Consider the following 13,263-nt stretch of genomic DNA (forward strand, 5'->3'; position numbering starts at 1 on the left):
GATAGGCAAGGATTTCTGACTCACAGTAGCTTAACATTTTACTTGCATGTAAAATGATTCTCTGTCGTAGTAAATGACTCTGCCCCCAAGCTGCCATTTTGCATCTGTTCTGCCTCCCAGCCAGTATTTTGCACTTGGCTCTGGTTAGTAGATGTTGGGATTCTAGTAAAACATGAAGTAGATTTTTTTTAAAATTTACATATTTCTATACCTCCCAAAACTTTTGTCTCTGATCACACACACCTGAAGTCGCTTCATATCTGAACTGGAGCATAAAGCCAATGGGTGTGTCTCTACTTAACTGAAAGGCTTTTGGAGCAATCTAGACACTTGGCAGGTAGGGCACATTCAAGGGCATAAGAACAGCACTATTGGATCAGGCCCAAGGCCCATCTAGTCCAGAGTCCTGTTTCACACAGTCGCCCACCAGGTGCCAGTGGGAAGCCCACAGGCAGGAGCTGAGGGCATGCCCTCTCTCCCGCTGTTACTCCCCTGCAGCTGGTATTCCCATGGTTTCCTTTTGGTTACAAGAATAAAGGATGTGTCCGGAGGAAAGGCACCTTTTTCCTTGGGACACTTTTGCTGCTTGCACTAGGAGGCCAGCTGTAAGCACAGCACATGCAACAGGGTACTGGAAACCAGGCAGACTGTCTTCTGTTGAGTGTAGCAGAGCTCATGGAAAGTGCCTGAGCTCTGTTTTGGTGGATTCCCTTGTCTCCCTACAGCCCACCATGTACTGTTCCCACGCTATCTTATCCTATGACACTTGAGAGAGGCTTTGTGGGGAGTGTAGGGCACTGCTCTAGGGAGCAGGGAGCAATGAAAGCCCCCTGGCATAAGCTTCCTTCCTTCCACTCACACGTCTGCAGGGGCGTAGCAAGGTTGGAGTGGGCCCAGAGACAAGATTTTAAAATGCCCCCCACGCTCACTGAAGTTCTGGTAGCTCCAGGTCTTAACACTCACATCAATTTCGGAGGATGAATACAACTGACGGAAGCCCGGGCAGGTGCGCAGCTGGGGGAGTCAGTCATGTGACTTTCCTCTGCCTCCCCCCCAAGGCAGTGGGCCCCCAGACATCTGTCTCCCCTTGCCCTCTTATAGTTACGCCCCTGCACGTCTGAATAAACCCCATTAGCTTTAGTAGATGTATTCTCTGTGCCTTGTTGTATATACCTTTTTGCTTGCACGGTTTCCTTCTCCTTGTGCAGATGCAAAAACCAAGCCCTGTGCCTATTCAGCCTCCAAGCAGTGGAGTTTAATTAGTGGTTAGTTTTCAAAAACCATGACAGACATGGATGAAATGCTGCTGGCATTTGGAGCATGAACAGAATGGTGGCAAGGAATGTCAGCTAACAAAATCAGCCTGCCTTTTCTACTTGATTGCATTTCCTGCCTTTTTGAATGGCTTGTGGTCTGTTCTGCTGTGGTTTGTTTATTTTTATTGTTTAAACATTTATATTCTACCTTTTTGGCCCTGAACAGGGACCCCAAGGCAGCTCACATTTAAGTCCAACAGATCAAAAAAATAGCAAACTAAGAAAGCAATCTAAAACAGACTTACTAACACATCCAAAACCGAGATCTAAAAATCCTATTAAAAGCTTGGTGGAACACAAATGTGTGTGTTATCTGCTGAAATGCCATCAATGAGGTGGTCATGTGGAGCTCCCAAGGAATAGCTCTGTAATCTGGGTACCACAGTTGTGAAGGCACAAATCGAGTAGGAGAGTTTCAAGTGCTAGATTGAAGATGATAGAAAAGGTTTCACTAGATCTCAGCCCCACGTGATTTCTCGTGCAAAAACGTATCTGGGCTTTCCAGAATACTTCTGATAATCTGCCCTCTTTATGACATGTTCATTCCCCCCCCCCCGTGGAAACCCTGCAAAGAATTGTTTTTTCTTATTGTTATATATTTCTAAATAATACAGTCTGTATTACTTATTACCGGTAATAAGTAAACTCATTTATGCTAGTGCTAAATTTAATATTTTTTTCTTCTTTTCAGGATGGAGAAGTATATATAAATGACCTGAAAAATGGCAGTACAGAGACTTTTTGGAACCCAACCAGTGAGGTCCGAAAGCAGAGATTGAAACGACACATTGTGCTATTTGAAGAACAGACAGAGTTTGAATCTGAGAGGTAAGTTAGGCGGAAACTTGACGAGGGCAATTGAGGCAAGAAGGATTCCTGTGGCTCAGCCACATATCTGGAGGCTTCCTCTGTTTTACAGAAGACTTCAGGAGAGAGAATTGTTGTCTGGAAGATCATCCCCCTTGAAGCTGTGATGATTTAGCAGGAAATAACTCATATGGACCTTTCTTCTCCTTCAGAATTTAAGCAAGGAGAAGAGGATCTGAAACCTAACTAGAGATTAACAGATCAGTAGGAGACTCTAAATGATTAGATGGCCAATAAAATGCTAGATTCTGGAAGGCTTCTGGGTTCTCATTTAGCATGAATGTAAATCAACCTGTGAACCAGCTTAAAATAATTTCCATCACTTCTTGCTCAGTTTCAGGGAGATGCAGGTATACAATTTAGAATCCAATGGCTATCCTGGACTTATTACAGCTGTTTGTTCTGTCCCCCCACCCCCCTTTTTCATGTTTCATTTTTTTCTTTTTTCTTTTTCATAAACTTACAAAAGAAACAAATTACACACACACACACACCGCAAAACAAATAGAGCTCAGCTCAGGAACTTTATTTTTATTATCTATATATTTATTTCTTCTAGGTATACCCATCGCTAAACCCATGTGTGGCAGCTCTCACAAGAGAGCTGCAGATTAGCGATGGGGATTGGGGAAGTGGCGGCTGGCCGCACGAGAATGGGCTCAGGGGGGGAGAACAAAATGGGGCTGTGGGGGAGAAATGGGGCTGGGGGGGAAGAACGAAATGGGACTGCAGGAGGAGAGACAGAGAACTAGGGGTGCAGATGCTCTGCACCAGGTCAGGTTGTTGTTGTTGTTGTTACTTCACTTAATTAATTTGATTCCTCTTTGTTTCTAGACTGTGGCAACATGTAACAAGTGCAATCGGCAAAGGAGACCAGCACAAAGCAACTCAAGAGAAGTGTGTGTTGGAAGAGGAGCAGAGGAACACAGCTCGGGAGCGGAAGGAGAATGGAACAGAATGGAAGCCACTGCTCTTCTGGCATGATCCTGCCATGAACGAGTGGCATTACAAATATGAAGAGTGAGTGACTTGTAGTATGTGAAGGTTTTTCAACCCGCCTGGCCTGGAGAATCAGCATTGATCTCCCAATGACTGTTAAAAGCAATCCAGAAGATTCTAATGGTTTAACATCTCCTTTAATAACTTCAGTCAGAGTTAGCAATCTTAAACATGTCCTGACTGAAAGCTGTTGATGTGGGTATGTTTTGAGCATATATTTGCCACCGATTTAGAGTGGTTTAGTAGCCTTGTTCCAGGAATGCTGGGAATTGTAGTTCTGTGAGGAATGACAGAGTCTTCAACAGAATTTCAGCTTCCTCCTCAGACTACAGTCCCTTTCTCCCTTTGGGAAAACCATGATGTAAATGGGTGTGTGTTTGTAGTGGAGGTAATGCCCTTCTTTGTTTATGGATATTCCTTCCTGGGAGTGGGGCTTGTACAAATGCTGTAGGCTCTAAAACATAAATTGTAAACCTGTTTCTCTCATGGTATACTTGTCCCTCAAGCCCTGCTATCCTTTACTAGATTGAGCCTTTCCCCTTAGTACAATATTGTTATACTTGTCCTATGCTGTTTTTATAGTTGCATTCTAACTATTATTATTCAGGGCAAGACCATGAGATATCAGCTATGGTGTCAGTTCAGATTTAGTAAATATTCAAACATTAGATGGTTTTAGAGAGACACAGCTGATGGAACCAGAACAAGATTGCCAAGACGAATTTGTGATGAGGGAGGGAAAGATTAATCCCAACCACCTCGGGATTGTTTTAATGAAAGACAGTATATAAATTTAACAATAAATAAAATAATTGTCTGTTTAATACACACATACTGGACATTACACAGAGTTCTAGACATGGCATGTAGCTATACAAAACATATTCACAGAGGTTTGCCACACTTACTGTTGGGTAAACATGCATAGGATTGCATTTTAAGTTCCACTGAATCAAATGAAACTTGCAGATTGTTGCAGCCTTAAGTCCTTCCTGAGCCTTCCCATGGAGAGCTCAGTGTGATCTAGTGGATCTGGGAAACTTGGGGTCAAATTCTGTCTTTTCTTTGTAGTTGCATGTGTGCAGTCAATTGTGTTGTATGGCTGGAAGCCCTAAGTTCTTACCTTTTTAAATGGCATTGAAGGTAAGAATTAGTACCTTGAATTGGACTCAGGAACAAGTGGGTAACTAACCAGTGCAGATCAGCTAAAATTGGGGGAATAGGTTCCCAATGAGCAGCCCAGCTAAAGGAGTTCATGCCAAAAGAATAGTATGTTGCACATTTAAATTATTTGCAGTAAAATGAAAACCTCCTCTCTCTTTTTGGTGATTGTTTTGCCATGAAGTCTTTCTGGTTCAAGGAAGAATAGGAACAGCTTCTATGTGCATATTGTCTGCCTCAAACACTGTCAAAGTGAGCTTGCACATGTTGGTATGCATTGCTTCTAGTAAATTCAGTGGCTTTAAAACAACAACAACAACAATATGCTTCCTTTTCATTTTGAAAGTTTAAGGCCCTGGGACCCCTTGAACGACATTGCCCAGTACGAGAAGGATGGGGTACTTCAAACTATGCAGAGGCACTTATCTCATAGACTGTCAGCTCACAAAAACAGGTGCATCAACAGCCAAGTTGCACGGCACAAGGTAATTAGCACTCACCACTGTGTTTGGACTGATGTACCATTCTTCTGAACCCAGTTTGCTGAAGAATGACTTACAAAATCATAGTCTGTGCTCATGACAAGCTGCTTATGTGGCTGGTTCACCATCAGCAAAGGTTTGGAGAGATGTGATCTTTTCAGGAGTACAGAGGTCCTGTGAATTGGCTGTAAAACAGCCATCACTGTCTCTGATTTGTGGGATTTCTGTCTGCGTACCTCTATTTGGCCTACCCAAGGAAAATGCCCTCTCCTCTAGTTAGGATTATTTTCAGCACAAATTCCAAAAAGAGAATTTGTAGCTTCACCAGAAAAATGTTGGAAAGTGATGGTGTTCAGATAATAGTGGCACGTGGGAATGTAACTGAGATGGTTTAGGCAGCAAGCTGGCTAATGGACAGACTAGACTCTGGAGAGTGGTATTTAAATTCCTAATAACTGGACAACAGCTGGCTGGCTTTGGGCAAGTCTTGGTCCCTTTTGCTTTTATCTTTGAAGTGGGATGAAATGTCTCTGCCTTGCAGTGAAGCTGTCAGGGTGAAAGTGATGAGAAGTTGCTTTTTAACCTGAACCACAGGGATAAGGTGGGCCGTAAATTGGGGGTGGGGACCATAGCTCAGTGGTAGAGCATCTGTTTTGCATGCAGAAGGTCTCAGGTTTGATCCCTGGAATCTCCAGGTAGGACTGGGAAAGAACCTTGCTGGAAACCACGGAGAGCTGCTGTTTGTCAGTGTATGATTGATTGATTGATTGATTGATTCATTCATTCATTCATTCATTCAATTTCTATACTGCCCTTCCAAAATACAGTATCTACTGTGTAGACAGTACTGATCTAGATGGACCAATGATCTGCCTTGGTTATAAGGCAGCTTCCCGTGTTCCTAACTTGACTTTATAATACAGTTAATTTAGATTTGTCTACATCAGGGATTCTCAACGTTGGGCCCCCAGATGTTATTGGACTTCAACTCCCATAATCCCCAGCCAAAGGTCACTGGGGCTGGGGATTATGGAAGTTGAAGTCCAATAACATCTGGGGGCCCAAGGTTGAGAATCCCTGGTCTACATCACCTTAAGTGGCGCAGCGGGAAAATGCTTGACTAACAAGCAGAAGGTTGCTGGTTCGAATACCTGCTGGTACTATATCGGGCAACAGCGATATAGGAAGATGCTGAAAGGCATTATCTCATACTGGCAGCAACCACAGATGAACCTCTCCAGACTATCTTAACAGGCGATGGGGCTCATGGTGAAGAAGACGTTCTCTTAAATACCCAGGGTATAAGTTCTTTAGGGCTTTATAGGTAATAAGCAGCACCTTGTATTTTGCCCGGAAACCTATTGGCATCCAGTGTAGCTCTTTCAACACAGGAGTAATATGGTCTCTCCTAGATGACTCAGAGACCAACCTGGCTGCCACATTTTGTACCATCTGCAGTTTCCGGACTGTGACCATGAAAGGACAAAGTTCTTGTGAATGTAATTTTCAAAATCTTGCTCTAATCATGTGGAGAAGCTATCACCTGTAATCAGTGTTTCTGTGACAAACTGGGCATTACAGTGGTTCAATAACAATTCAGGAATGGGAGGCAGTTATATTGGTAACACTTGGCTTTTAGGTTAGCTCAAAGAAAGAAAAATCATAGGAAACTACAATAGATATTCAGTATTGTAAAAGCGAGGCAATAGAACAAACCATCTACTAGACTTGAATTTAGAATTGCAGGACATCACTGGATAGCTTTTAGTACAGCAGTGTGAACTCCAATAATATACAGCTACCCTGGGTATCTGAAATAGACCCTGTGGCTAGTGCAAGAGCACCTGAGGAAGGATCAAGTAAATTATATGACACAGATTTGAGCTGGAGATTATCTTAAATAAACAGGTCACTGTACCTGACATCAGATGTCTGGCCAGTAGTGTTTATATGTTTTTAAATGGTTGACATGGCAACATTCAGGATACACAAGATCTAAATCCGATGATATCTGAGTTGCCATTCTAAAGTACTTTGTGAAGCTTCCAAATGCATGAAGGACTGACCACCTGATTCCAACAGCACAGTGGTGCTGTGTGTGTGCACATGCTCAATTTGTGTGTTTTACAAGACTCCTGACTTGACTTATGGAAGTGATAGCTACCTTAAGTGGTGCAGCGAGGACTAACAAGCAGAAGGTTGCCAGTTCGAATCCCTGCTGGTATGTTTCCCAGACTGCATCGGACAACAGCAATCTAGGAAGATGCTGAAAGGCATCATCTCCTACTGTGCAGGAGGAGGCAATGATAAACCCCTCCTGCATTCTACCAAAAGACAACCACAGGGCTCTGTGGGTGCCAGGAGTCGAAATCGACTTAATTTACTTTAACTTACTTACTTTACATCATGTATGGTGTAGAAAAATTGGATAGAGAGAAATTTCCCTCTCTCACACACAACACTAGAACCAGGGGTCATCCCATGAAATTGGCTGCCAAGAAATTTAGGTCCAACAAATGGAAGTACTTTTTCACACAACATATAATCAACTTGTGGAATTTTCTGCCACAAGCTGTGGTGTTGGCTACTAGTTTGGATGGCTTTCAGAGTGGTTTGGATAACTTCATAGAGGAGAGGTCTATCAATGGCTACTAGTCTGAGGGCTACAGACCACCTCCAGCCTTAGAGGCAGGATGCCTCTGAATACCAGTTGTAGGGGAGTAACAGCAGGAGAGAGGGCATGCCTGCAGCTCCTGCCTGTAGGCTTCCAGCGGCATCTGGTGGGCCACTGTGTGAAAGAGGATGCTGGACTAGATGGGCCTTGGGCCTGATCCAACAGGAATGTTCTTATGTAATACAAGTTGGGTGACCTGCAAGAATTCTGGGTGGGGAAGAAATGATGGGAGAATATCCCTTCCCACAATGGCTGCTTTGGAGCCCCAACCCCTTCCCTTTATTTTCTACAGTGCTCTAAAGAATTGGGTTATAAATAACTCACTCCCTCAACTATAGTAGTATAGAAGAAGGTAGGTTTTAAAAACTTGAACTGGTTTGCTTAGCATCAAGAACATTTATTTAAGGATTTCAGTCCAAGATTAATCCCTTGATCATCCACTGCTCTCATTAAAATCCAGATATTTTTTGATTCTATTAATCAGTTCATTTGACTCTAGAAGACCCTTGACAAATAATGTGTTTGTGCTTCCCTTTGTTCAGAGGTCCACAAATGATTGTAGACGACGTAAAGCCAGTGATCAACCGTCCAACAACAGCCAGAACACTGAAAGTAGCTGTTCGACACCAGAGTCTGTGCAGGAACTTTCAGATGATGATGGTGAGATCACATAATTTCACATAGTAGGTGGTGTTCGCTGCTGAGTGTGTGGCATTATATAGAAACTAATTACATTGAAGAATCTACATTTTCCTGTGTCTGGAGAATACAAATGGTTAGATCTCGGGAAAATTTCAATCTTGTTTTAAAGTACTGTGAGCTAGGATAGATTTTTGAAAGTCCTATTAAATGATTTGATGATGATGAGCAATATTGTTTTTCTTCCTGAGAATAAGAGCTATAAAACAGGCAAGCTGTCTTTTTTATCGTGTGCCACTGTCTGAGCCATTCATGCTACTGTGGGCTCCTAAGGAATTGCCAGCAGTCTTGCAGAAGAGTGCAAATGCTTAAAGTAGTGCACCCACACTTCAGGGGCTCTACTTGCATTATTATCTTTTTAATGTAAGTAGCACTCCTGATGTGTGGGTGTGCTCCTCTAAGTCTCCTTTAAGATTAAAATCTGCCCTCTTGTGTAAGCTGGAGGTTCCTTTGGAACCTAAAGCAGCCTGGGTGGCTCAGAACCTTCCGTATTATGCTATGGAACATGTTGGCCAACATCTCCTGGTGCAGAATGCCCACAGAACAAAGTGCATAGTAAATAAATCATAATAAACTAGTAAATAAATCATCTCCAGAATGGTTATGAATAGCCCCGATAAATTTAGTTAAACTTTATCTCCCAGCTAGCTGCATGTGATGTGTCTCATAAAGAACAATTAACTCTATAGGAATTTCAGGACTGAAACCAAACAGTCCTTTAGGGATGTGCATGAACCTGTTCGGAGGCCATTTTATGGGCCTCCGAACAGATTCGAACCCCAGGGCTGGTTCGAAGGTCAAAGCTGGCGCGGGTGTGACTTTAAGGGCGGGGAAGGTTGCACTCACCCCTCCCGCCACTTTTCCCCTGCCGGCACTCCTTCCTGGTAAAAACCTTCGGGGCGGCAGCATACCTCCCTGCCACCCATTCTCCGTCCTTGGCCAGAAGTGGCCAGAAGTACCGGGTGCATGTGCACCCATCTGACGTGCACGTGTGCACACACAACGGGCACACATGGACCCAGTACTTCTGGCCGAGGACAGGGCAGCAGGTATGCTGCTGTCCCAAGGGTTTTTACCAGGAAGGAGCACCAGCGGGGAGGAAGCAATGGGAGGGGTGAGTGCACTTAAAGTCTCACCCCCGCCAGCTTCAAACTGCACATCCGCCATTCTGTGCACATCACTGCAGTCTTTGAGCTCTGAAGCTAGTACACAAATGTTGGTAGCCAGAAACAGCTTATTATTTGCAAGCAACCTTCCCACCCACCTCATTCATTGCACATCACTCATACCGGCTAGATGGATTTTGGAAGGGCAATGTGCATGCTAAGCACAAATGCATGTATGAGAATGCAGCAGGAGAGACGCTGGCACATGGAAGCAGCAAGGAGGAGTGCCTAAAACATTTCGTACTTGTAGCTTTTCTGTTCCAAGTCTCTCACACCCCAGCTGCTTTTCTTTGGCAGATTTCAAATTTTGTTTTTTAGAGCTGATTCATGTTATGGCTTTGTTTAGGTTTTTCCAGAGAGATGAATCCCATACATGGCAAACACATAATGTGTATGTGAATCTCCTCTTTGGCCAGATTTTCAGGGCTTTGTGGATCTATAAACATATGTACTACCACTTCCATAGTATATTTCCCCTCCCAGACATGTTGGCATTTACTCTCCTCTGTGGAGAGTAGAGGGAGACTACAGAACCTGAATGTAATAGAGGATCAATATCCACTGAGATGGTTCCAACAGCAATGCAAAGACAATTGATGAAAAAATGTTTATTCCAACACATTTCAAAAAAATCTTTCTCAAGGAATGTTTCCACTTGACTGCCTGAAAGAGATGTATATTCTTGCTCAAGCCCTATGCAGACTTGGAAAACACATGTCTCTCAAGTAATCAAGTGGAAATATTCCTGGAGAAAGGTTTTTTCAAAATGCATTGCAATAAATATTTTTTTCATCAGCTGTTTTTGCCTTGTTGTTGAAACTGCAGAGCCTGTAAAATAGCAGAAAGATCCTTATTTCCCCAAACACACTTGAAATCGTGTTGTCATCTCATCACCTAACCACAGGTTTTGAAAGCCCATGTACTCAGTGTGGAAAAGAAACCGACCATTTGAAGGAAATTCACACTGCTGTCTTATCCCTCCAGAGAGCCCAAAAGGACATTCACAGGTATGGCATTTATTTATTAATGCTATGATCTACCCAAGCATTAAATATCCTCCAGTATTAGTGAAAGTGAAGCAAGGCAAATACCCGTTGACACAAGAGGCATAGAAGTGGTGGGGAGAGGGCCTAATTTATGCAAGGATTGGGGGGGGAATGGTGTATGAGGTTGCTGTGGGGTTCCTCAGTGGAGGTCAGACCACCCAGTATCAAAGGAGGAGGGCTAGTTAATGTGCAAGTGCTACCAAGCATATGAGAGAGCATGACGTTTAGCCAACAAATAGGATGAGGTTTGGTTTATTTCCGATCATGTGTTGTGCACAGCGAAAATACAAACCTCAAGGCATTACATATTGTCAAACTCTTAAAACGATTTAAGTTATATTTGTCCTATGCTGGTCAAACTGAAGAACAACAGTGCCATAGCACTTGCAGCCCAGTGTAAGAGATGCAAGGGAAGGAGCTCGAGGAAGAAATATGTAGATTGTATCTTACTGATTTTGCAGCTATCTTCCTCAAGAGCGCATCTTCACTTGCAAAGGAGTTGAGCTCCTGTAGGAAGTTATTGCTCAATTTAGCAGTTCAGTTCTAACAAAGCTTTGTTTTTCTCTCTGCTTAATTACCAGAAATATTTTAAAGAAATAAAACTAAACTTTTTAGGGAGAACGCTCTTAATTTTGTTCTGGTCAGTTTTGAAAATAAGGTGGAATGTTGGGAGGCCTGCAAATGCAATATGTCCCTCGCTGTAAGCAAGTTATTGGCAAGGCCATGTGGCAGAATGATCATTTGAAATACATACAGTAGTAAGTACGCGTGGCCAGAGTATTTTATTCAGCAGGGAATTTTAACATTGAATTTGAGTCAATCTTGAGTTTTGTCTCTGTGGCATCTCTGCGTGTAATTCCTTTTTGAATACCAACTGCTTGACTGTTGTGGTGCTTATCTTGTTACAGAAACCTCACTGCTTTGAACAAAAAGTCTCTCTATAGGAGGGCCTCATCTGAAAACCCCTTCCTGGACTCTCGCTGTTGGTTTCTTCTTTGCATCTTTCTAACATGTCAGCTCTTCATTAATTATGTGTTCAAATAAAAGCACTGCATTTGGCAGCAATAAAAATTACCAGCTGCAGGAATGAGACCTAAATGCAAGGAGCCCATGGAGGTACCAAGCACTTTAATACCTACTCAGCCAGGAGCAGAAGGAAGAGAAAACAAGGTTAACCAGGGAACCTGCAGAGTTCTGTTCTTCAGATGTTGTCATTGCCTTTTTACATGTACATCTACAAGGACCTCTTTACCTGTTTGGGCCTTAATGCTAAAGCCAAATGTAGCTTTAATTGTGCAATTTTGTTTTCTATGTCTTGTCTTTTTTCTGATGCAATTAAAATTTACCAACCAGTATTGGTGTCTCCTATAACACTATACACATCTACTCGGTTTTGTAAAATGGTTCCCAGTGGCTTGTTTTATAGCTCTTCTGTGGGTGGGGGAGGGCATTTTTCATCAACCAAGATGTCTTGTGCATTAATAAATGTATAGAAGGAAGCTTTGGGTGACCACCTGAAAACTCAAGCTAACTGGGTATAGATAGCACAGCTTCTCCTTGGATCTTCTGGTCAGTGATCACGCACACCAAATGTCTGTGAACAACTCGCATCGCACTGCATTCTACTGATACTGTAAATATGCACGATTTCCTAAAGCCTGCCCCTTTTAGGAAATATAAGGCCTCCATCAGTTGATTATGTCCTAAACTATGTCCATTGGGCCAGGAATCAGACATGCCTGTTTATGAAACAGTTTGGGTTTTATTTTTGTTTTTTAAAGCTGTTTTTTACATTGATTAAACCATACACACACACACACACAAGCAATGTATAAAGGAATGCCTCTGAAATGTACCATTATTCCAGGGTGGGGGAAAGAGGAGATGGGTGAGTAAGCACTTCTGTATATAGGTAATTTCATATGTCACAAAATCACTACAGTACAAAGGTTCACTGGGCTTATTTTGTGACATGGGTGAGCTTTTGTCCATTGATGAATACGGGGTGGTTGTGTGAGGAAACAATTTCTCGGGCTTTTCTGAAGCAATCGGTTGTATCCAATTGGTTCAACTTCCCTGTGTTTTGTGTCAAGAGGCAACTGTTTTTTAGTATCACAGAGTCCACTTCTCTGTATAGGGATAATCCTGTGATTGTTTGAAGGCACCCTGTGTATGTCGTTTGCTTTTAGGTACATTAAAGGTCAGGAATAGTAAGGGTTTGCCACTGCATCCTCCAAATCTGTTGATAGTCTTCCTATTTTTACACCATTTTTAAAAGAGTTGCAATATTTTATGTAGATTTGCAGCCAGTACTAAGCCTTTCTTTTCTGGCCTGAAGTAGTTCCAAGTGGTAAGTACTGCTATATATAAAAAAGATATATTATATATATACAGCCTTAAAATATTTAGTGGTGGTGCCAGTCTGGGCTAACTTTCAATGTAAATGTTTCCAGATTTTTAACTACATTCCTTGTGATGTTCCCCTGGTAGGGGAAAACTTGTTTGTGCTTGATACGTTGGAATAAAATTACACAACTTTCACTTACTACTTGGATGGTTGGATTGTTATTGTGCTTCGGACTATATTCTTTTGCCATTCATTTATTTTGTGTGTGTTAAATGAGGCATTTTCAAAATGAAGAGGTATGCTCTCATGCATATAATATCAAGAGGTTGTATTCTAAGTAGGTTATTCATCACTGAGCACTATTGAAATAAATGAGACAAATTAGTTAATCTGAGTGGAACTTGGGATTCCTAACTTTCTTCGGATACAACCAAAGATTTCCCAATAGTGGTGAGATAATTAATGGAAAGAGATTTATTTTACTTAAAATATTCTATACCTCCCAA

General features: G+C 42.3%; 1 protein-coding gene across 5 annotated transcripts in view; it reads left to right on the forward strand.

Moving 5' to 3' along the window:
- OSBPL5 (oxysterol binding protein like 5) overlaps positions 1-12,955 on the forward strand; it is a 268,153-nt gene extending 255,198 nt beyond the window's left edge. For all 5 annotated transcript variants that reach the window (XM_053283574.1, XM_053283575.1, XM_053283576.1 and 2 more), the window contains 6 exons: positions 2,008-2,144; positions 3,018-3,203; positions 4,690-4,828; positions 8,042-8,159; positions 10,269-10,371; positions 11,319-12,955. In XM_053283574.1, coding sequence (XP_053139549.1) covers positions 2,008-2,144; positions 3,018-3,203; positions 4,690-4,828; positions 8,042-8,159; positions 10,269-10,371; positions 11,319-11,454 — 819 coding nt within the window. In that variant the 3' untranslated portion in view covers positions 11,455-12,955. The remainder of the gene's footprint in view (positions 1-2,007; positions 2,145-3,017; positions 3,204-4,689; positions 4,829-8,041; positions 8,160-10,268; positions 10,372-11,318) is intronic.
- The last annotated feature ends 308 nt before the right edge of the window (positions 12,956-13,263 follow it).

Source organism: Hemicordylus capensis, chromosome 1, assembly GCF_027244095.1.
Source record: "Hemicordylus capensis ecotype Gifberg chromosome 1, rHemCap1.1.pri, whole genome shotgun sequence".
Taxonomy (NCBI): Eukaryota; Metazoa; Chordata; class Lepidosauria; order Squamata; family Cordylidae; genus Hemicordylus; species Hemicordylus capensis.